This window comes from Bacillus rossius, chromosome 15 (assembly GCF_032445375.1).
Source record: "Bacillus rossius redtenbacheri isolate Brsri chromosome 15, Brsri_v3, whole genome shotgun sequence".
Taxonomy (NCBI): Eukaryota; Metazoa; Arthropoda; class Insecta; order Phasmatodea; family Bacillidae; genus Bacillus; species Bacillus rossius.
This window is the reverse complement of record NC_086342.1, coordinates 41,498,736-41,524,534: the sequence shown is the minus strand read 5'-3', so window position 1 is coordinate 41,524,534 and position 25,799 is coordinate 41,498,736. Positions and strand designations below refer to the sequence as shown.

General features: G+C 37.7%; 1 protein-coding gene across 3 annotated transcripts in view; it reads right to left on the bottom strand.

Annotated features, from left to right (window-relative positions):
• LOC134539459 (ribonuclease 3-like) overlaps positions 1-24,136 on the bottom strand; it is a 72,814-nt gene extending 48,678 nt beyond the window's left edge. For 2 of the 3 annotated variants that reach the window (XM_063381511.1, XM_063381510.1), the window contains exons 1-5: positions 23,762-24,091; positions 16,434-17,993; positions 13,755-13,898; positions 10,876-11,027; positions 5,785-5,915 (exon numbers count right to left, since the gene is read on the bottom strand). In XM_063381511.1, the coding sequence (XP_063237581.1) occupies positions 5,785-5,915; positions 10,876-11,027; positions 13,755-13,898; positions 16,434-17,959 (1,953 nt within the window). In that variant the 5' untranslated portion in view covers positions 17,960-17,993; positions 23,762-24,091. Of the gene's footprint in view, positions 1-5,784; positions 5,916-10,875; positions 11,028-13,754; positions 13,899-16,433; positions 17,994-23,761 lie in introns of all 3 variants that reach the window. The other variant, XM_063381509.1, reaches the window with a different exon arrangement.
• Between the last annotated feature and the right edge of the window lie 1,663 nt (positions 24,137-25,799).

Here is a 25,799-nt window from a genome sequence, read left to right as displayed (position 1 = left end):
TTGTGGCAGGTGCTTTAAGAGCTATATGGATGCCTGTGTCAAATGTGGATTGTGAGCGCTTCTTCTCACAATTTTCTGGTGTTCTCACAAATAGGAGAACAAATCTAAGTCTAACCAACCTTGAACTTCTGTCTTCCTATGCATATGAAGCCTTTGCATGAGGTTCTGGAAGTTGTCATTTAAGTATACGTATTTACAAGAAATTAATCTTAAAAACACTAGTAGCTACTAGACATTTTACTTCAAAAACACATTATTTACTGATTACACGTGTGTATTCATTTTAAGTGTCTGCCTAAGCTACATTATTTTATTGATTTGCTTGTTAAAAATGTGAATTACCTTAATGTGCATGAACACTGGTTTAAAAATTGGTTTAAATTTTTTTTAAATTAATTTAAAATTATATATATATGTAAGCTTTTATGCAGCAAATTTAAACAGCCTTTTCAATTTATTTTGATCTTGTATACATTTGCTACTCAAGAAATTTGCATTTTACTCAAGAATATTGGTAATTTTACTCAAGAATTTTTGCTTTCCTCACTCAAGAAATTTGGCAGGTGCTATTCAAGAAATTCCCGGGTCCCTACCCATGATCTAGGCAGTAGCCCACTAACTGGGAAATGACCCACATAATATGAAATTCCTTTTTAATTGGGCAGTTACCAACTTATTAGTCGATTCCCGACTAATATGGCTAGTTTTATTAATTGAATTGAATTTTAATTGGTTTCTTTAGAATAAACTTGTGTTTTTACCAATTAATCAGGGTATAGAGAAAAATTACAGGAGTCTTGTTGGATTTAATATGAATTTTTTCCTATAACTAGGGTTTGTCAATAATACAATAATCAATAAATAATGAGTTTGCTTATTATGAAGATGGTGTTTTTGCAGTCATGTGTCTATCCAACTAATTGGAAATATTTTCAACTGTCATTGTTTCTCATTTGATGACTTACTTATTTAATTAACGGAAATACAAAGTTGTCTGATGTGTACATTTTTTTTAAAGACTTTTATAAACGTTATAACCTTTATCTGTACGTGTACGTCGCCGTGGTGTACCACTCACAAAAATGCAGCCAGCGTTAGTTGGCATTATTCATGTTTGTTTATGTTGCAACCCGTATAGAGCGCGCACGTAGCCGAATATCGATATCTTGCCGATAGCATGCAACACGCACTCTCTGTCTTGAGCTGAGTTTACTACATTTGATAGCCCGCACTCTTTCGTGGTAAGCATGTACTACAGTGATAGTTATGCGTTCGTTCAGGCTTGCATTCGGGTCACAGATTTTGTTTTTCTATTCAAAGTTGAAGAAATATTTTTGTTGCATGACTTATTAATTTAAATTGTTTGGTGTGCTTCTGTATACTCCACTTTTTAAATAAACATGCTTTCCATGTATGAATTGGTTTTGTTTTTATGATAAACTTTACCAAGCAAGAAATTTTTTTTTTCGCATAACAATTGCACCCTTACTTATTAAACTTGATTGTGGTATAAAATGTGCGACGATTATGCGATAAAACACGGTACTTTGTAGTTCCAGTGCACAATCACAATTAATATTATTTATAAAGATAATAATAATATTGGAACACACAAGCTCTTTGAAGATATAGCTGGAATAAGTGAACATACACAAAAATGTATTTTTTTCACCCTTAAACTGTACAGTATCATGTACTGATTATATAATTACTGTCATGGTAACCACATAAATCTGTAAAAAATTTCCCTGACTTTCCCATGACCAAAATTAACAATTCCCCTGATGAATTTTTGAAAATAATTTACCCCGTTTTGCAATTTTTCTGAAAGAAACAAATTCAATCCAGCCTTCACCAACCCTATAGCTGTACCAGTTCAAACACAACCTCGCATAAGTAGAGGCACTGGAAAATAGCGTTTATAATGGCTGTTCGTAGCGTTTATATTTTGCCATACAGCATTTATATAGCATTAATTTAGCATTAATTTTAATTCTTCTCCCAGTTTATGCAGATGTTGCAAGCTTTGCACACAAGTATGTTAGTGTCACTAACATAGAAATGGTGCGACTTGTATTGCTCTGCACGTGAATGCACGTATCAGATTTTGTCCGTCCCATAATGGTGTGTGTGTGTGTGTGTGTGTATATATAATATGTATGTGTGTGTATGTATGTATGTATATATATACAGGAAAGCTTCACTATAAAGAACATGAAGGGACCAAAAAATAGTTGAGTTTGTTATACTTCAGTTCTTTATACTGAAACATAAGCATTGTTATAAATATGTATACCGATAAACACATGAAACACCTTAAGTGTTTTAAGGTTCAGTATCTCAGTCATTAGTCTATGGCCGCTTGAAGAACCTGTTCACATACTCTCTGCTGATGCTTTGTCTATGGTCAGGAGACACATTGTAGGCAGAGCTGCCAACCTCAAATCACACCCATCAGTAATGACAATTATATGAAAAAAGTACGCGTAAATCATGCACAATAAATTTTTCCTGAGGAATTATGACACACACAAGAGAAAACAAAGGACAATAATATGCAAAAAAAAAAATGAAAAATGTAGGCCTATGTATATGAATACAATGAAAATTAATGAATCAAAGAAAAAAAAACTATTTGAACAATACAATCATCTGAATATGTAAGAAATGTCATTAATTTTACAGGAAATTTTCAACCTTCAATTCAAAGTATTCAAAGTTATACTTTTGAACAATTGTCTTTTTAATTGCTTCTTTTATCCTGGTTGGATAAGAACTGTCATAAACAAACAACAGAAGACAAACAAAAGAACTTGTAAACAATAACTCTGCGTTCGTTACTTTCGTTTTTTCAGATAAAAACTACGATATGAATTTATTGCTCGTCATGACTATAAAATGTTCCGCCTGTTTCTTTAATTCAATGTGCCCTCTACAGTCATTCCTTCCACCATGTGCAATCGAAAAGTCAAACGTGCATACATTACAAAACGCGTGGTGTTCCAAAACATTTGAAGACGACAAGCATGGCCATTCTTTTGAATAGTTAGGTCTTAGGTCGAAAGTTTTGAAGAATTACGTTCTTTTTTTTATCCCCCAGATACACGCTTCATTTCTACAACCGGCCGGTAGCCTACAACTCACGTAGTTTCGGTTTCCTACCACGTTCGTGCAACTTTGGATTCCTCTCAAAAATTGAAATTTAAAAAATTGAAGGGTGGAGTTAGGTTAGTCACAACATGCTTGTTTTCATTGATTTAGCGGCTGAAGTGGCGTTAATACCGAAACGCAAAACTTCGGAAATCTTCGGAAATTCTTGCAGGGAACCGAAACTACGTGAGTTGTAGGCTTCCCACAACCGGCACTGAAGAACACAACACTATTGAAAAAAGGAAAAAAATTTCACGTCTGTAGACACGACAAAAACAATATGGTGAAAAAAATGAATTTCAAGAAATAAATTAAAACAACACAGGTTAGCCAAAGTACTGTACAAAAATTATCGTGATGTAAGTAGCCAACAAACGAAAAGTCCGAGAATATGTACTATTTGTATCGTACAACGGACGTAATACCATTCCAATATTATTTCAAAACACGAGAATTAATCTACTCATGTCGACAGTACATGCGCACACATACTAGTTCCGTTATTGTTTTTGTTTACGTACACGCTGTTACGTTTGAATAAGAAAATTAAAAATAAAGTACAAGTTTTTGGATGGTAATTTTTTTCAAAATTTGCCTCAAGGTTGTTCGTTCAAGTGAATATTTTTGTTTCAGGAAGAAACGGACAGTCGTAAAATTCGTTAAGATGAAATAAAATTCAAGGTTATTATATACGTTTTTGGCGGGACCAAACAATGAGTTCGGTTAAGTGAAGTGTTCGTTTAACTGAAGTTCGTTGTACTGGTGCTTTCCTGTATATATATACACACACACACACACACACAGAGTTCTAACTGCATTGCACGCAAACGTGATACAGAAAACCGACTTTAATAACCTTACATTTATTGTGAATAGCAGCGCAATATTTTAGTTTCACAGATTACCGTTTGTTTTTCGGGTTAGGAAATTAGGAAAACACTAAGTATGTTCAACAAATGAGCGACAAAAGCATAGAGCTACATTGCTGCCATCTTTTTTTCCCGTTAAAGTTCTAACGAATTTGACTGAAGTAGATTTTCGTAATTTTTTTTTGTAGTTGCCAAATATAAGCTGCGTGTGTTGTAAACTTAAATTAATGCATTTTTATATTTTAGTTGTCATTTAATAGTAAATAATTTGATTGCTTGTGTTAATATCACACACGCACGCACACGTTGGCAAACATGGCCGCTTCAATGTTTTCACTTTCTTTCCCGTGAAAATATTCATGCACGTAAATAAATCATGCACGTAAATAAACGTCTCTCTTTAATCTTTAACATTTGTTTGGGTCGTACGTTACGTTTGCCGTTAACCAAGTTTCCGCGCGAGCCTATGCGTATTTAAATTATGTTTTGTGTTATTTACAAGATTCATAGATCGTGTAGATTGTTTACATGGCTCGCCATCGTCACCGTTTATTAGGTAATATTCAAACATGGTTAAGAAGATGCATAAAATAAAGAATGTTCTTTATTGTATGAGGTTAGGCCGTTAATAATAAGAAATGGTTTATTTAAAAATATTAGGTAAACCTAAAATTTACTGGAAATTTTAATATTAGTTGAAATTTTAATACTTCTAACAATGGGATTGTAGCGTTTATTTGTCAATAAACCATTTTGTCGCTTTTATTCGCGCCTATATTGTTTTTAAGATTTTCCAGTGCCTCTACGCATAAGCCATTTTGGTGTGTGTGACAAAGCACTAAAACACCATCTGGAAAAATGGTGTACCGGAACAAGACATTTCTCTGTCGAATTTCTGTCACTGAAAAAATTGCCACGGATTCCAGGTTTTAAAGGAAATTCCCTGACCAATTTCTAATTCCCTGACCAATTTCTAATTCCCTGACTTTACCTCGAAAGTAAAATTTAAATAAAAAAAAGTATACACACACAAGCAACAACACAGAACTTAGTTTGAAGTGAATTCACAGTCACCATCTGAAGACGTGTCGGCGTGGCTATCACCTTCCTCCACTCCCCCCTCCCTCTTGTTTGCTTGTGTCATCATCCCTTCCCCTTGCTCGCTTTTAACCACCCTCCAGGGTTCTCGCGCATGTGTAGTGTGCCCTAGGCTCGTGTATTTAGCCCCTGAGAGCCCTGCCTCCTTCTCATTTCGGTTCTGGACTTTGTTTAGATTTCTTAGTCAGTTCATTTACTCTATTAATATGTTACTCATTCGTTATGTTAATTCAAACTGCCATCAGTGTTTTTTTTTTGTTTTTTTGAAACTCATAGTTACACACACACACACACAACTCACATTATCTGGTCTCTATTCCAGCTTAGAGCCATTTTTTTTATTTATAATTCTTTTTTTGTGTCTGCGTTGCTATAACGCTCAGTCGGAGGTTGCTGGGTCAGGACCCAACTTGGCACACTACAAGATAAAGATAATACACGTACCCTCCACAAATACTGCCATTAAGTATTACATAAAATACTAGATTTCAGTGAGTTTCTACACACGTGTATTAAACATTTTGAGCGTACAGGTAACAGCATGACGGACTCACGTGTCCTGAACCAGGTCGACCGGACCATGCGAGAGTGTTCGATACATGGAACAACATGACGGACTCACGTGTCCTGAACCTGGTCGACCGGACTGCGCGAGAATGTACCATACCTCCCCCGGGTCGTTGAACCACAGCTCCGGATGCAGCCTGTACGGATGCTGGCTCTTGCGCCTCAGCTCCTCCATGGTGAACTCGTCCTCGTCCGTGGAGTTGCTGCTGGAGTCGCTGGAGTCGTCCTTCACTGGACAAGGCAGGCAGCCCGAGGTACCGGTCCGAGCTCCCCACAGACCGGCAGGAGAGGTTACAAAGCATGCGAGGAGGTTCCCAGCCTACATAACCTAGCGTCGATTCCCAAACATAAACAAGCACGTGCCTGAGATTACAAAGTACATGAAGAGGTTCCATGCCTACACACCTAACGTCGACTCCCAAATATAAACAAGCATACGCCTGCTCCTATATATATATATATATGAGATGAATTAGGGTATGTGTGCCTTCCACCTAGCAAGGGCCCATCACCAAAAATTTAAAAAAAATATAGCAGTCCAGTTTCCACAAACATAATCGTTTTCCTTTTTTTGTTATAAATCTACAGACACAAGATTTTTCTGATTTTATCTTCAGGCAAATTTTGCTTTTCACAGGAGATTTCTGTGTTATTAATTTTATTTTTTTATGATATTTGAACAAAAATTGATGCTAAAATGTTACAGCATAGTCTATAAAACAGTTTCATTTATACTAATTCTGATTTTTCAATATAATGATTTGAAATAAGCAAGCCTGTGTAAAGATAGCCTGTACAGGAAAATTTTCGGAACAAATAAAATTAATCTGTTAGGTATTTCTGTGTTTGAAAAATGTTATAAGGTCGTAATGCAAAAAATAAAAACTTTTTCCAATTTTTTTTTTATTAAATTGTGGTACAAACATCATGCTAAATAAATTACTTTCATTGAATTTAATATTTAAAAGATTAGGTGTTTGTCCTATTAAGAGTTAGATTTTGATTGCAAATGCTGATTAGTTTAATTTTTCAATTGCATTTCATACTTTTCGGTGTTATTTCAGTTTTATTGCAATTCACTGCATATTCTCGTCCCTATGTATGGCAACCATGCTCAGAGTATCTTGAATCTGTTAGACTTTTAGACATCGTAGGGATATAAAGGACGAGGACTTTTCACGAGAAGAAAACTCTAGAGAGATGGCCAATAAACTTTGCATGGAAAAGACATGATGTCCCAGCAATTGGGTTTCCCCCGTCACAGACTACATGGAGCCAGCTGTCTTCGAGACGCTAGACGCTATTCTCCAGCGATAATCCCTGGCCCATTCCGCAGCGGTGATACACAAACAAGGAGCAGTAAACAAATTAGTTATCATAGAGAGTGATACTCCAGTGACATATAAATACGTAGGAGAATAATTAGGTTAATATTCCAATTTGACCAATTTTAGTCTGATTTTTGTAATTGAATAACTACTCCGAATATGGATCCAACATATAGTATTTACTCGCATATAGGTCGCCATCGCGTATAGGTCGCACCCATAATTTGAGGTCTTGAATTTGGTATTTAAGATTCCCCCCATATAGGTCGCACTGGTAATTTAATGACGCGAACGGCCGGCGTGCCGTGCTCGAAAGAGTTAACGGGTACTGTAAAACTCCGCTACTACGAGAGCTGATAATGGCGTGATAAATTGTTGTAACAAGTACTCGTAATAACCGAATATTAAAAATTGAAGTCAAGTTAAATTCCTGACTTCTTAAAATATCTTAATTGTAGACTACAACTCGAAAACAGTGCTTTGTATTGAAAAATTGCACAGAATAAAAGTTGTAGTAAATTTAATTACGAATAAAAAAGGCCTGTTATGATTTTTTATATCTACAGCAGTTTTCGTTATGGGTTCCGATAAATACTCACGCTAAGTGAATTCACGTCACGCGAGTTCGGCTATGCTAGCCGGCTGGTTGTTGTTTTCGTTCAAAACGTGGCGAAAGAACTTGTGTGGATCAGGTAGAAAACATTCGGCTATAAACGAAAGATATAAGAACAATGCTATCCTGAAATGCTGTGACATGTTTTTGGAGTAGATAATCACAGCGACCGACCGACAGGATGTGCTTCCGCCCTTGCCGTCAGCAATGTTTATTTTGACAGCTCAAGCAATTATCTTTTCCACATCCCTTCACAGCGTAAAAAAAAAGAAGAAAACAAAACACGTTGAAATGCAGATGGAAAAGTAACTATGCAGTAAAATAAATATATTTACGGCCCTACTAAATTTTTCAATTCAATAAAATTTGAGGTATTAGTGATTTTTCAGCAGAAACTGCTATGTGACTAATAAACAAATTGTATCATAATAACTTAAACTTATAAAGTATTTATTAACGGCGAAGGACAGTCGTATAAGCCCATAAAAATATTTATTTTACCGAGAATGGACTATACAACCTGGTTTTTGCCGCACACGGTGTGGGAGGGGAGAAGGATGCTGACAGTTTCTCAAGCAGAAGGTTGAAACAAGGGAGGGAATGTGTTGAAATGTTAGTTGGTAAAGGGGGGAGGGTGTTTTTACATGGTTTGTGGCTCTGGAAGGGATGAGCCTTGAAGAATTAGCAGGGGATGGGAGAGGTAAGCGTCACGTCACGTATGACGCCAAGCCGCCGCTACCGCCAGCCTGGCCGGACAAGTTTCTTATGCCAGCTGAGACGGCTTTTCGTGCGATAGTGGACGCGCCGAGCTCGGCTAGACACTGCCGCGTGGACAGTCTGGAGGGGTGGTATCTATTTTTAGCCGTCTTTTGTATGCCTGCCTTCTTACAGTACAGCTCCTGCCAAGATAAACGTGAACACATAGCGCCCAACAAAGTGTAACAGACTTGTTTTTCAGCCGATTTTACTCAAATTTTCGACTTTCTCTGCTCAAATTTTTCACAGTTTCTCAAAAAACGGTCGTATAATCGGAATGGACGCATCAGAGGGGTGTCGCATCGGCGGGATTCTACTGTTTGCAAAAAAAAAATTCCTGAAAAATTTTAAAAAATTTTTCTTCACATATAGGTCACAGTTCATTTTTTCCCCATCAAATCTGGTAAAATTGCAGCGACCTATATGCGAGTAAATACGGTAATTCACTTTTTTTTTCTCTTTAAATGAAAACATTTCCTACAGTTATATCTGTTTTCAAAGGAATACCAACTTTTCAACAAAAAAAATTCTCATTGACAAAACTGGGCTCTCTATCACTACTCCACTAAAAACACAGATTTTCACATTTTTGTCAGATAGATCTCTATTCGGGGTAACTATTAAATTCTAAATTTAGTGTGTAACTAAGCAACATAGTGAAAGACATTATGTGTATGTCACTGAATGTAACAGCCCTAATATCACCCACCCATAACATATAGTTTTTTTTTTACCTTATTAATAAAAGAAAATAAGACAAACAAAATATGTAAGTTCACTAATAATGCTGCGTTTTGATGGCATCAACATTAATAATTTAAGAGTAAAAACCTATCCTCTCACATGCATGTTAAATTGTAAAACATATGTACATCATTTAAAAAAATGGTAGAAGATTTAACAAAAGGATTAAATCACTGAAATCTTGGCTTTAAAAAAAAGTTTGGCCTTGTTTAAAGTTCAAGTCAGTCTTCTATAATTTTTTAAATCTTACTAACATGAGCCAGCTTTTAAAATAACCTGCTAAGTTTGCAAACCTTTTTTACGCACACACAATATGAATAGTATAAGGTACCCAATTATTAATTTTTGCCTCATGAGCCACACAGAGAAATTTTTTTCCTCTAAAAGTAGAGAATCTTTTGTTTTATTTTGAAATGATATTAATAGTAGGGTTATTAAGGATTGCATGAAAAAAATTACAGTATTATAATATGTAAATTTATAGCCACAGTAAATACTATAGTGCCTTATTTTGTGCAGAATGGGGATTTTAAAACATTTGGGGAAAAAATGCCTATAAATTAAAAGCTTGGACACATTTTTTGTTTGATTTAGTACCATTATTAACTGGCCTATCAACTTTCTCTGCTTGATGTTGAGTTCTGGAATGCTCTGTTTAGTATGCAATATAGTATCAATATTTATGAGTTTATAGAACTTAACAAAAAAAGAAGATACACTCTTTTTACAATAAGTTGAGAAAGGTGAGACTTTTTTTGAATTGTCGTAAGAAACATTTAGGTACACTTTGACTCATTATTGTCACCAGACTAACTAATCAAGTATAAATATTTATTTTGTACATTTTATACGAATATACACCTACCAAAGTCTAAACATCCACTGAACACCTGACAAAAATATATCACTAGATCTTGTACAGTGTGTATGTAGTAGGAGGTTTTTTTTCCTGCAATGCCTGCATTGTATGAAAGGAGTGAACAGTTTTTTTATCTCATTTTTACCTCAACTGAGTAAAAATTTTTTTGTTACCTTCGGGGAAGAAATAATTGCCTGAGCTGTCAAGTACAAAAGAAAACATCGCCCGCCACGGCAAACACGTGACTCGGTAACGGTTGGAGGGGGGAGGGAGGGTGCATCTGGTCTTCGGTCTTCGCTGCCTTTCTGCCCCGGAACAAAACAAAACGCTGACAGTTCTTACACATTTTTAATGGCATGAGTGTTTCTCTGCTCGATAAAAACCAGAATTTAGCTGAGACACAGTGGATGTTATTTATGGTCCAAACAATAGCATTGAATCTAGCTTTTAACCAATTCTGCTCTTAGACAAAAACCTTTAAAAATTTGTAATTTTCCTCGAAGATGAAGACAAAGATTTGATTTGACTTAGAATTTCCGAAGCTTTGCACACCCATAAGAGGTTTTGAATCTCAAAAACACTTGTACATGTAAGTATTATGTATTATGCTTAATTGGGAGGACTGAAGAAGATTTGTCTTTTTCCTCCAAAAATTTAGCACCGAGGCTAATTATAACAAGGTGTACGCTGATTTTTTTGTAGCCACTTTTTCTTTACATTTTCACGTCTTTTAACAATTAATTTAAAAACAAATGAAGTCAATATGCACCGTTAATTTCATGCTTGCGACCTTTACTACTGTAAATTAGAGACTTGTTGGGGACTTCAGTGTGTTTCGCGACCCCAGGACAAACCATCGCAGAACCGCCTACAGACCTCTCGTCAGCCCACCTGCGTGCTTCGAGTGCTTCTTGGGCTTGATGCCTGGAGCCTCCGGTGCCACTTGCCCCGCACGCACCTTCTCCGCCCGCAAGACCAGCCTTTCCTGGAACTCCTCGCAGAGCTTGATCAGCAGCGGCGTGGCTTCTTTCACGGTGTGGTTGCTGCGGCCACACCACACACGCTACAGGCTGCACACATGTGGTAAACCTTACAGGCTACACACATCTGGTAAACCTTACAGGCTACACACATGGTTAATTTGTGCCAACTGCTTTGAATTATTTTTTTGTATTAAATACTTTATACTTGTAAACCAACTCAAGAAGGTAAATTTTAAGGAATTATGTTCTTTAGAACATTGTAAAGAACTGTTTAGCAACCAGACAGATAGGACATGTCTAGTTTTCCGTCGTGCTGGTAGCGAATGTTTCGTCGGAACAGTCATTTGAATAATGTGAAACAGACCCTGACAGTTCATTTGTCAATCAGTGATAGTAACTATTTTAAGTGTTACTAAATTCTACTATTTTAGTTATGTGAAAGAAATCCTTCGATGTCGTCTTGCTGAGTTATAGCAGATTTCGTCAAGTTCATCGAGGTTTTCCTGAACTGAACAAATGGCTAAAGAAGAACTAGTTATTTAAAGTCAACAGTTGAAGACAATGAGTGACTTTCCTTGTCATCGATAGTTAATCGCTATAACTAATTTAGTTTCTACGAACTTGTGTTTAAGGAAGAAATAGTGACGACGGCGTGTTAAAACTGAACTGTGGTGTAAGCGCCACGCTATTCAAGAGATGCTGCAGTGTCATGAAAGGATTCGCCGTCCTTGTTCCGGTGACACACAGAAGCTGAGTTCTGCAGACTTACGAAACATGATGGCAACAGCAGATCCGGAATACAGAATCAGTACACTGGTTCCAGGATCCTCTACAAAGTTAGGCAGTTTGTATAAATGTAATGAGATGTTTTTGCTAGGATCTGACAAAGACTTTTTAAAGGCATTTTACTAAGTGAAAGACAAGGTACGTAAAGATGTTTTCAAGTCATAATAGTGTTAGATGTTCATGTTTCGTAGCATCCAAAAGAGTCACTTGTGCTTAGACTGTGGACACCTTTATTAGACACCTTTATTCATTTCCGATCTGATTGATAATCATTAATGTTAGTTTACTTTCATTTAGTCTTTAGCTCTACCTTTGCACCAAGGTCATATTCACGATAAGAGTTCTCTTGATTATTGCTCAAAGACTTAAGTTTTAGCATTAGTGCAATCTTTTATTATCTTGTTGACTTATAGACACTTCAATTTTGTGTTGGAAGTGTGAAGTAAACTGATTTAAGATTAACCTCACACACACACTGTTGAACTGTTTGTATAGATTATTAATATTATTATGTACTGGAAGGATTAAGATGATAGGCTTTGAAATATCTTTGAATATCTTAAGTCCTGTTGAACTGCGAACTGTACTAATAGTGTCAAATTATTGAAAATATTGTGTGAAACCTATTTTCTTTGGAGAAAATACACAATTTGTTACTACAGTTGGTTACACTCAGTGTTCGAGTTACTAAAGCTCGGCATCTAAATTAGTTTCATATAAGTGAGGAGGTGCCCAGTATTAAAGATACACATAATCAATATTCTGAAGTTGGAGATTCTGTCAGTTTAGGTATAGTCCATAAGAAGTTGATGATGGCATAGTATAATTATTTGTGACAGCAACGATTAAGTTCATTAGCTGGATAGTTAGTTTTTTAAAACTGTTTGTTGGTGCAAGTGTTCAGTGACTTTAAAAAACTACCATTTGTATATATTTCTCATTTGTTTGTGCTTGGAGCGTGGACATGACACAGTGTTTTTCTTTTTTTTTTTTTTTTTTTTTTTGTTTGTTTGGTGGACGCGGACGAAAACTTTCTCCTAGCTTGTGTGTCCAACAAAAGACAGTAAAAATTATGATGGCCTCCTAGGCACAATTTTGGTGCTGGGCGCTGCTAGAATTCACCAGTTTTCGGGTGGATTCTTTAACTTCCGTCGCCACGGAATATTTTGGTCCCGCAGTCAGCAGGGTTGAAGAGTGTTACCGTATTTGCTCGCGTAAAGGCCCCGCCCGCGTATACGCTCCCCCTCCTTGTTTTGTTAACATTTTTGAGAAAAAATTTAAAAACGTGTTTTTCTGGGTTTATCTGAGGGCAGGGCAGCTTGGCATGCATCAAACAGCAAGCCATGTATTGTTAGCGGCTGGAGGTGATTTTGTAAGCGGCAGTGATACAGAGACTGGTATTATAGTTTGTCCGCTCTCAGTAGGACCGTCGTGAGGCGTGACAGACGTACGCAGTTAGTCGTATCTCAGACGACATAAAGATAAAGAAAGCTGGACTTGCGCGCTTGTGTTGATGTGCAGTGTTGTCGGTGAAGAAGAGGGGAAGTGAAGGAGGAAGGGAAGTGGGTGGAGCTGGTATTTCTAAGACTTCTTTGTCTGGTTGGCTGGCTAGCTGGCAGGAGGGAGGTTAAGCCACGCCTCTGCCTCTCTCTCCCCCCCTGCCACAGCGCTGCCTCTCTCCCCTGCGGACTCCTGCCTCCCTCTCCCTCCTGCCACGTAGCTGCCTCCCCCACCCTCCCTAATTAGAACAAAGATGCACGACTTGCCAGTCGTTCCGCCAGCTGTTTCATTTAATCAAAATTTAATTGGTGTTTAAATAAGTGGTGGCGGTATTTCATTTTTCTTTTATTAAATGTTAGTTTTTCATACCTAAAAAAAAGAATATTCTTTTTTTTTTGCATATAGGCCCCCTCCCCTTTTTTGGAGTCGAAAATTTGAAGAAAAAAAAAGGGGGGGGGGGCCCTTATGCGAGTAAATACGGTAGCCAGCGGTGGGACTCACGTCTCGCAGGCGGCGTAGAAGAGGTCGGCCGGGGCAGCGCGGGTCCACACCTTCTTTTCCGCCTCCAGTATCTCCTCGGGCGTCATCTTGGCCAGTAGCTCCAGCCGCTCGCGCATCTCCTGGCTCGTGGCGCAGTAGCTCTGCCTGCCGACACGTCACACGCACGCACACTTCCACCACACTCTGTCTGCAACTGTCCGGGCACATGCTCACCAGCAGTGGCGTAGCCAGGATTTGTGCATGGGGGGGTGTTAAAAGCATGCCCCCCCCCTCCCCCCCCACGCCCCGTATTAAAGTGGGGGGTCCGAGGGTCCTCCCCGGGAAAATTTGGATTTTAAGGTGTAAAATAGTGCTACATATTTTACCAGTTTTCGGTACTTATAATTTAAATGTTGTAATGGTGAAAATTTCATTTATTTTAATATGAAATTTGTTTGAGTGATGAATAAGAAATTAATTAAAGATTTGGAGGTGGGGGGGGGGGGGTTTGAACCCCTGAACCCCCCCCCCCGCCCCCCGCCTGGCTAAGCACCTGCTCACCAGAGTACACCGTGAATTGCGAAAAAACCGAGAAGTACGTCAGAACACTGCATGACACTGAGATGCAAGCTATACCAAGGAATCAAGTAGCATTTAACCAAAAATAAATTCAAATAACAAAAAAAAAAGTAATCTCTTAATGTTTGATATTCAACGAACGTCACCATCTACAGAACAGAAACTTGAACCAAAGTGCACGGATCAGAAAAATTTATTCAATTTGTTTTATTGTGCATCTCTTATTGAATCAAATCTTAACCATTGATGTTTGTTAATTTATTTTTATTGTTCTGAATGTATCTGTTTTAGATCAATTTATTAAAAATTATTTTAACATAAAAATGCAGCATATTAATTTTACCCCTATTTTGGTGGTGTATTACAAAACAGCTTTCATGAAAATAAAAACAATAACACCGAAATCCTCTGTTTTAGAAATGAAATTGAACTAAAAATAAAACAACAAAATCTTATCTTTAGTAATGGCGCCTTACTCTAGTGCGTCGTTGAGGTTACACATCAAAACTTTCAGTACATACCTAATTAATAAAATTAGGATAATCACTCAACATATACCTAACTGACTAAAAATTTCAATCACGTGAGAAGCCTTACACAGAAAATTGTGCTTTGCCAAAAATTAATATCTTCCATGAAAACAACCAGCGGAGTTATAAAATTTCTAAAGAACCATCCATACCAGTGGCCATGGAGGTTACCAAAGAATCTCGACAGGATACTTGCAATGTAGTACACCGTTTAAGCATTGTCTTTAAATCAAGAAAGTGTTAAGTTAAGGGACCTCTTACTGGAAAGTGTATTTTGCAAAATATTCAGGGCGAGTTGTATGTCATGAGAAATTAGTGCGGCAGTCAACATTAATAACTCTCAAAAGTTGATTCTAAATGTTCACATTACCACATAAAGTCACGTTACCCAGAAATATGATACAAAGGTGTGATAATACAGTGAAATAAGTATATATTAAATAACTCTAGTACGTATTAATTTTTATCATTTGAATTGTTTAATCTGCTACCAGCTTAGTGTGTGTAGCTGGTTAGTCGGCCAATCTCTACATGTAAAAAATAAATATGAATAAATATGCACTGAACAGTGACTAAATTTAAGTATTTTAAGTGAGCACAATTTTCAACATCAGAATAAGAAAAAATTCACTAACTGTTACACTACAGTAGCTTATGATGAGTTGAAGTGATAAAATATAAGGTGAGCTACATTTTGAGTTACAACTTATATTTTATGTTTTTATTCCAATATTTTTCTGATAATCACGTCCCTTGTGTTTTGTAAGTAAACTTCTAAGAATGTCTAAAGCACTGTAATTCATGTTTTTAACTTTGAGGGAGCCGCCCGGCTGTCCCACATGCTCTACAAGTGTGTAGAGCACATGCTCTACAAGTGTGTAGAGCAACCCTGGCCCACATGACGTGCCTCTTCCCCTCTGCACGCTAGGCACCACACGGGCGTACAGCATGAGCGTCTGTGATGTGCCTCTATGACACACGAAAATAATAATCCTAACAACAAAACTAAGATTCGTGTCATGAAGACAGTGTTACATTCATGCTATACTGTACAGCACGTCACTACAGTGAAAAACCTAAAACAAAATAAAAATTAAATAATTTCTACCATTTAAACTTTTCTTTTCCAAAAGTTGTGACTAATGATTACCAACAGAATGTCTACAAATACCTGGCGAACAAATTTTTGTAACTCTCAGAATCTTCGGATAAAATATTCTTTCAACTGTGCTCTATACCACAGAATGATTTTTTACTTATAATAAGTAGAATTAACCATAACACAAAATGGAATTTTTTTTTTCACAGGAATATGTACATAAAAACTTTTCAGAGATAATTGACACGTAATTTAAATATTTGTGTCTGATGTGTGACTGACTGTAACTGAAGGAATGCATCAAAATAAAAATGACAGCAAAAGACTTCTGGAAATTAAAGTTTCGTGACTTCCAGAATCATCAGTGTTTCATTTTGGGGCTTTTTCAAGACTTTCGTCAACAGTCCTTCAGTTAAGCTACTTTGTCCATAGTTTTGTGACCTATGGAAACCCTGATTTACAAAGGCAATACTAAATAACAGTAGGGCATACCTCCACTTCTTCAACAGCATTTCCCGTTCCGTGTCAGCCGCCTTCATCCTAGCAGCGGAGCTGGCCGAATGCTTGCTGCTTCTGGGCGCGGCCAAGTGGCTGCCGGCCCGGTGAGACCTGAGCCTGTGGCCTGCTGTGTCGTCCGATCCATCTCTCTTGTCTCCCGCCTGGCCCTGGCTGTCTCTACCAGGAGAGGCGGGGCTGGCCCTACCACCATCGCACTGTGCTGTGTTTGCTTTAGGTGACACCCTGCCGCCCTCAGCTTCACACCTGCTGTCGCTTTGGCTTGTGTGCACGCTTCTCTTTTCACTTCCTCTCCTCGCAAACACCCTCTCGTGTTCCCACTGCCTGCTACTTCTACTTTGTACTACCATTCCACTTCTGCTCCGGCTGCCACTCCTTCTTCTACTGCTCATCCTGCTACTACTTCTTCTCCTACTACCACTTCTACGTCTTCTGCTCCCACTTCTATTTCTGCTTCTTCGTCTTCTGCTAACACTTCTTCTTCTGCTACCACTTCTTCTTCTGCTACCACTTCTTCTTCTGCTAACACTTCTTCTTCTGCTACTACCTCTTCTTCTGCTACTACTTCTTCTTCTGCTACTACTTCTTCTTCTGCTACTACTTCTTCTTCTGCTACTACTTCTTCTTCTACTACTACTTCTATTTCTTCTGCTAACACTACTACATCTGCTTTCACTTCTCTTCCCCCTACTGCTTCTACTCATCTTGCTATCTTTTCTCATGATACTGACACTCATTTCCCTGCTCTCTCTCTCCCCACTGCATCTTCGTTTGGTGTGTGGGCTTGTGTTCCGACAATCACTCATGCTTCCCTTACTATACTTGTCAGCCCTTTCCATCCCCGTCTGCTGAACAGGCACTGAATCATGACTCTTGTGGTAGAAGTGTTCCGAAACTCTTGAGCTGCTGGCGCTAGACTCTTTAACGTGGCTTTCTTTGTAACTCACCCTGTAATCGTACTTGAGTGAGTGAGGGACTGCCATCACACTGCCGATACTCTCACCCACGGGAGCACCGACAGGAAACTGGGGTGGGAAACCGCTGCAGGTCATGTTTCCTCGGAAAGGACCCGCCACGTTGACGGCCGGCTGAACCGGATGGAACGGCGTCCCTGCGGGCACGGACACGTACCGTGCTGGTTCCGGGAAGCAGTTGGCGGGCATCTGCGACGGGTCTCTCACGGGGAAGTGGGGGGCCGGTCCGAACGGTGTCTGCTGGAACTGCGGCATCTCCACGGGAGCGTAGCAGAACGGTTGCGCGTGCTGCGGTATCGGCCCCACTGCTGGAACACCGAGGTTCGCCACAGGTTTCGGGAAACTACTGTAATACTGCGGTTGCGCGCGGGGGTCAGTCAAACCCGGCTTCACGTTCACGTGGCACGCGGGCGGCGGCACGGGGGGGAGACAGGGCGGGGCCCCCGGCGGTACCATGGGCACCGGCATCGCGGTTGCCGGCACCGTGGGTAATGGCGGCGGGGGAGCCGTGAACCTCGGGATGTGCATCCTCGGCGACCAGGCGCCCTGCGGCAGCACACAGCTGGAAACAACATACAAAAAAAAAAGCTCAACACAGACAACTACACAGATGCAAAGTTACATGAATGAAGGTAATTGTGCCAAAGTACAGATTGGCGGACACCTGAGAGAACATGATTTCATGGTGCACCCCGCTTGCTATTTGTGTAGCACATCATGCTGAGGGTTCAGGGATGCTGAAATTTCTAAAAGTATCAGCCCCTTAAAACTTTTTTTTTTATATACAGGAAAGTTATCAACAAAACTACCAATTTTATCTCATTTTCAAGAACACGAAAATGAAAACAAAATACAGTTCAATAACACTATAACAAAAATTTACAAAAAATACTGAAACAACTTCAAACATCATGTAAGGACTGGAGATAGTTTTTTTTTTTTGTCTTTCCATGTTTGGTTTTGAGGAGTTCACTGGAAGGAAGGAAGGGGGAAGGGGCAGTATCCACTCCATTGCTCGTCCCACAGGACTGCCACTGACTTGATTTGCCTTTTGAGCCAATTCTACATAGAAGCATACCAATACATATTTTTTTTAAATCAAACCTACAGACACAAAGTTTATCAGATCTGCTCTGATGAAAGCAAGGAAACTCTATTCTGGTGACACTGCTCTCTGTATTTGACTCCGAGTGGACCACCCTCCTAGCCCCGAGGTGTGTGAGTCCACCTCCTGCGATCACCGCTCCTTTATTGTCGCCCGGCAGTCCTCGAAGCAGGGCTCTCGGCTCTCTGCTCTGGCTCCGAGTTCGCTCGCGGGCGACGACCCAAGGAGGACACACGAGGGCAGGTGATGGTTACGACCCTGGGTTTGCTTCAGAGTAGTTTTTTGGGTGTGCCATTGTCTCTCGTGCTCTTAACAGCTTGGGGCAGTGCGTCTGCGGTTGGACCAAGCGACAAGTGTCTTTACCTACTGTCTACTTCTTTTCGGGTTGGCCCCTCAGTAATCATGTCTGGCATTAATAGAGTTGTTAGTGATCAGATTGGCAAGACTGCTTGTATGCCAAATGACTGCATTCCCAATTCGAGATATAGTGATTAACTTCGCTACTGCCCAGAGTCTTTCGGGGTTTTTTCTTTTAGTTGGGGCTTCCGAAGGCGACTTAGTTTAGGGTGGTAGTTTTGTAGGCCACAATGTGTTTGTTTTATGAATTTATCCCCTACTTGATCCGTCTGCCCTTTTCCTTTTGACTGTGGTCAGTGGTGGCATTTTTGATGTTTAAAACAAGTTTAACTGGACTTTGTTGTATCCACACACAGCTTCACTGTTTCATGTTGGCAGTCATTGACAGTGTTTTTCATGTTGAAGGTAAGTGTATATAAACTTGGTATTTTGCTCTTTAGATATTTTAATGTGTTCATGCACTCATTTTATTGCTTTGTAATCTTGATACTGAAATTGTAAGTGTCGGATGTTTGGGCAACTGTGTATTCACAAACACATGACCGAAAACTTTTCTATTTGCTTTCAACCAATGTTTTTCTGCCTTGTCCCTAGTGAGTGGAGGCATCTAGGAGAGGGAATGGTGGTACACTTGGATGAACATGCATCTTAGCAGCTTACATTGTATACATATTGTTTGAACCAATCAGTTGTAGACAAACTTAAACAAACATGTACATGTCTCTGAAAGAAGCTGCAAGCTTGGACAATACACTCCTGCATGGAAAACAAAAAAAACACTTGAGCAAGTTTTTACGTACTCGTCAGTGATATGTAACATGTAACATCGGTAACGAGCAAATTCATGTTGTCTCATGTTGCAAATACACTTATAATATGAAACTTGGACACAAAATTTAACGTTTAATTCTTTAAAATAACGCAGAGTATAGTACATATACACAAAAAGTGTTTTGAACTAAATTTCTGGACGTGATTCACACGTAGATTCTGCACCAGCTGATAGAATTCACTACCATAGCAGCTATGACGGCTATCGAATCATTCTATTTGCAGACCGAAATTTTTGGACTATACATCAATACTGCTCCAATAAAAGCTAGAAAGACTTGAAAAAAATTACAAAACCTTGGCTTTGAACCTAATTATTGAAAAGGAATTTCATCAGAATACCTAATATCCATCTTGTTAAAATTCACTGAACAGTTAAGTTTCCCTTTGGCTTTGTGAACTTTGGTTTGCGCCGTCCGTACACAGATCCTACAGGGGGAGGTTGGCTGCATTGATGATATGTAAAGTTCATACCGAAATATTCAAAGTGTAGGCGAGGGCGAGGCGGATGATGACCGGTGTCTTGTGGCGGAAGCGACAGAGCTCAGGGCAGCGGGAGTGTGACGAGTGCGTGGAGGAGGGGGCAGACAGACCACCAGCGACAGTCACGGAGCTGTGGTAGTTCCGCTCCAGGAGAGGACGCGGGTGAAAAGGCAGTGAGTCTGCTCGAGGTGTTCAAGGGTCAGAAGGGTTATGACAAGACGATAAAGCTACCACGAGTGGAAGATACAGAGGAAGTGGCTGAAAACAGGCGGAGGGAAACATTCGTTCCCGGTCAACACGGGGAAGGAGTGGAATGGGCTTAAGGAACACATATAGTGAGGGGTGTGAACGACCTACGTAGAAAGCTAAAAGAAATGGGAGAGTGAAATAAATAGAGATAGGACTCCTTACCACCGGGCGAAAGCCTTATTGCCAGTTTACACATTTAATTTTAATTACAAAAAAGCTGAAATAAATAATCTATCATTCCTATTCAAAACTTTTCACTTTGGTCATTAATGATCTTATTTCCCAGAAGCTTAACACCCACCCAATATTAAAAAAAAAGCACCAATTGCTAAGTTTTGTAAATCATAATTTAACAATTAAATAAACTTTTGCTATGGTACAGTTTCATATCACAAACAAATTTAGTTGCTAACTTAAATTTAATTATTTACATTAAAATACAATCAGATATGTTAATATGTTACATAGAACCAGGGTATGAAAAAATCCTGTTTTTTTTTTAAAAATCAAAAAAATCAGATTTTTTTTATTAAAATCTGTTTTTTTTTTATTAAAATCAGATTTTTTTAATTAAAATTTAAAAAATTGTAATCTGTGTAATATACAGTACATTTTCATGACTGTTTTCATGACTTGACTTTGCTCTACAGTACAATTAATAACAGATTAATTCATTTTGTAAAGACAACTAGCCTAATTTTCTTTCTTTGAAATAACCACATTTTACATTGCATAATGTTTTAAGGAAACATTAATGATGTCACTTTATGAAAATTTTTAGTACAGTAACATAGTTAACATTAGTAAAAAAAATATGTCTTATAGAAAATAACTACCTACATCATTGAAAATATATAATATTTAAATGTAACTTTGTCACTTCTGTCATCCCTTATAGTCTTATAGTGCAATTGTTCTAAATAAAGTAATTTAAATCAAAACCACAATTTCCTTTTGTTCTTCTTCTCAGAATTGCACACATTCGAGAATATTCAAAGTAAAACTTCTACATAAAATATTACTTATTAAAAATTTTAAACAAAAATACAAGTTTTGCAGCTTTTTCTGTACCCAGTCGATTTCTTAATGTTGACTGAACCAAACCAGACATACCAAAGAACTGAAAATTTCCTTCCTACAGTTCAAAAATTAGCATTTGACATTGTTGGAAGACAAACCTGTTGCCAAAGAGATATGACACACACACAACACAAACACATGAGGTAGAGGAGAGAAGAGAGAAAATGAGATGGCATTTAAAGTTACATTCCACCCACCTATATTTAATGTGTTTCAAAATAACTATAAATACATTGTAGAAGAAATTAAGTACTATTCAATTTTCGTTCTATCTTTGCAGCAGTCAATTTTTATGTAAGTAGGCATGATTACTTGGTTTAAACAATACAGTATAGGAAATATTACCGTTCATATTATCATATTATAAATTGATTTTATTCACTGATTTTAAAAAAAAATCACATGATTAAATCATGAGATTTAAAAAAAAATCACATGATTTAAATCATGATTAAAATCATGATTTAAATCATGCTGATTAAAATCAACATACCCTGCATAGAACAACTGTTCCCGAGAACAATGGTCGACAAAGTTTTATACAAATTTTCAAAATCAAAAATATTTTGATACCTATACAATTTTTCATCATTGATACAACCAATTTCTCTTCTATTTTTTTTTTTTTTGACGAGACGTCTAATAAAACCAATAAACGTCGGCTGCATGCACGAAAAAGTGTCCCTTTATACACATTGTCCCATTAAGTTGAGTCCCGTTACGCTCATTGTACGCTTGCGCCGCATCTATCTCTCTTCCACTCGATTGGAACAACCATCGATTTGACTTTTTCCAGGCACATTAAACTTGAAACACTCCCATTTGTTTCATACTTTTCCTATCATCGTCCTATCCTTAACAGAATAACACAGATTGGAAGGAGTTAAATAGCAAACATGTATAAAAGTTTAGTTAAAATAATCTGTTTGTTAAAGTAATAAACATATTTGAATTAATAATTGCAAATAAAAGTAAATTTATCAATTAAATTGTAGATTACATTTCACTCCTTCTTTGTATCCATACAAAATATTGATAATTCAATAAAAATGATTCAATTTTATTCATAAAAGTATGCAATCATTTCATCAATGTTTTGTTATGTTACGTTAAACTATCGTCCGTAAACCGACTTTACAGACAACCAATTTTTTAAATACGACTGGATACGCAATAAGAAACAATTAACTATCCAGAATTTTTCAGGGCTATAACTTAATGTTTACACTACTGCAGGCTGTCCAGCTAAATTTACACTGTTTCTTGACTTTTCCCTGAGATTCTAAAGGTCTTTACTGACCAAATCAAGTAAAATTTTTGTAGGAACCTATAAACATAAATTTTTTTGTTACCTACATACTAAAACTGCCCAAAATGTTTTTTAAACCACAACATAAGGCACTATCACAGACTGAATTTAGCTTCACATACCTACATAAAATACAACTCTGTTCAAAAAACATAAACAACCACTAGCCCAAATACAACATGAATGGAGCAGTTAATGGGTTACCAATAGAAAATAAGACTTTAGCTAGCCTATACCATTAATTTAAATTCCCTGATCGATCCAATAATAACCTAACCATTCTTTGATTTTTATAATAATTTTAAATTCCCAAATTACTTCAGGTTTTTACTATTTTCATTGATTAGCTAAGACACCTATTACTTAGAGCAAAGTAACCACACACTAAAAAAATTGACTAATTTTGTTACACTATACACAGTGAGCAGGAAAAATACTACAATTTTGATAGTTCTTAAGAATAGCCCCTTTTCTGAATAAAAATAAAAATTCTAATCTATTTCTTTTTTTAAATTTATGAGATGTCATTTTCTAATAGGGCATTGTTATATTTATTATTGTTATAATAGTATAAAACTATAAATATTTGGTAATGTCAGGTTAGCTACATTAAAAATCTTTGAAATCGTCTGAGCAGTTAGTTAAGTACGCTATATTTAAAACTAATAAAGTATTAAGGACGGTGGTTATATCTAGTTAGCTTAGTTTTAAATTTTTAATTTTCTAAGCAAACCTTCAAGCGTTTTTAAAATATTATGTGGCTAACATAACCTAACTACCGTCTATATTATTTTAACATATTTAAAAAAAACCTAACCAATTATCTACAATATTTCAGGTAAAGTATTTTAAATGTAGTAAACCTATCCCGACTCAACCACAATATTAGAGTATTTGAAATGTATAAATTACTAACATAACCTTAACAATCAATCGATCGAAAGGTAAATTCCTGGTAAACTATTTGAAGTACTTTATTTACTCTATGATTTGTAGTATACCAACTTAAGAATGAGTGGAAAATATATCAGGAAGTAAAATCAAAGCATTTTGGAATTTTTTTTTCATAAAAGATGCTCTCCTACAGAATTGACTAACATTTTGAATGCTTTAAGGCATCTTTTAGTATTCACTAAAAGGTTTTTTCTAGCGTATTCATTTATAAGTCTCAGTTATTTCCAGCTTTATAATGCAAAATTTTATAAGTTATTAAAAATTAACCGTACTTGCAAACTCCAAGGTAAATATTATGAATTAAATAGCAAAGACTATACGACGAGCACAGAACAGACAACACCACGATCACTAAGTTAAATTAAGTTAGTAAGGTAAGCCAATTCTGCACACCATGCATTCATTTGCTACAAATATGTGACGTAACATTGCCTGGCAAAGCATAGCCGTACACAGCAGTAAAATAATAATAAAATAATTTCTTATGTATCATGTTTTTATAACGGACTGAAAAGTATAAAATAATTTCTCTAATCCTTATTTTTTACTTTTTATTCCGTTATAGAAACATAATACATTGGAATTTTATTATTATTACTATTTTTCTTTTTAGTGTTAAGAGAATGCAATTTTGGAATTGATTTTAAATACTTTGATGACGTCATGACACAGACATGCGATAAATTTCAGATTTATTTCAGTCTTTTTTTTCTTCTTGTTATATCTGAAATAGAAAAATGTCATATCTACTTACCAATAATACATCAAACTATACAATTATTATTTTAGAAATAAAATAAAGAAGCAAGCGGAAATAATTCTTTATCAAACTTATATTCAAATATTAAATACAAATAATGTCAAATTCGTTTGTCAAAATTTTAAATATATGACTCTATTCATGATGCTTGAGGTCTTAATTGTCGCATACATTCTATTTCCTTCATTGCATTTTCATTGCATGGTATCTTGCCTATGAGTTTCGAGCAATCGAGCTCCACTATTCTCAATCCATCCAATGATCTGACGGGAAGCCTATGATGTACATTCTATATTGCACAGGCCCGAATACTCACTTTGGCAAGCCTTCTTTTCACAGACGAGAGAGCCAAACGCCCGATCGTGCACCTTCGGTTCTTTGTTCATTGTAAATAAATATACAACTTGACGCCAACCATTAGTGCTCCTCGAATCCGCACATACCGCTATGACACGTCGCCGCCTCACCCCGAGCGTGTGCGACGTGAACGCACCTGGGTGCAGGGTGGTGCAATGCCTCGAACATAAGCTGCCTCGCCTAATCGACTGTCGCCTGCGCGATAGTCGACCACGGGGGGTACCGCGAGGTGACCTCATTATCTGGGCATTGTAATTAACTTTCAGCTCTCTTGAAAACAATCTTAATTGAGTAACGACTATGGTGAAATGTTATTGTAATTCTGGACTTTAGTGCGATCAGGCGGCGCGCATGGCCCGGGATTACTTTTGCACACGGCACGTTTTGCGGGAGCGAGGCTGGGGAGTCGTGCGGACGCCACAGCCATCGCCAGTTGATCACCGCCCTCCAAGGAGACTAGTCGCGGGTCACCCGCGGAGCCTCTCGACCTCCGCCCTTGCCGTCCCTACCGGAATTGCGTGAGTTTTTAAACCCGTCAGCTCCGAGCCTCACGGACAGCTCGGCTAGTCGACCTGAGTTCACAGATAGCCTTACTTAATTTGTGCTCATCACCGGAACTCCCCGTGTTACGTGGATCCTTGAACTGTGTGTAACTTCAATGTAGTGTTGCTTAAATTCCAGAACTGTTTAAGATTAGTGTAGTGTGAAGTGTGCACGGAACATTAGGGTAGCGCGGCACAAGTCCATCAGAAACGTGGCCTGTAGAGCCCCGCTCCCAGTAAGCGGGCCATGCACGACACAGCACATGTATAATGTGCCTTGTAATAAAACACTCTAAATTGAGCCTCAGCGTATATGTTACAATGCCCGTAGCATAGCGTCC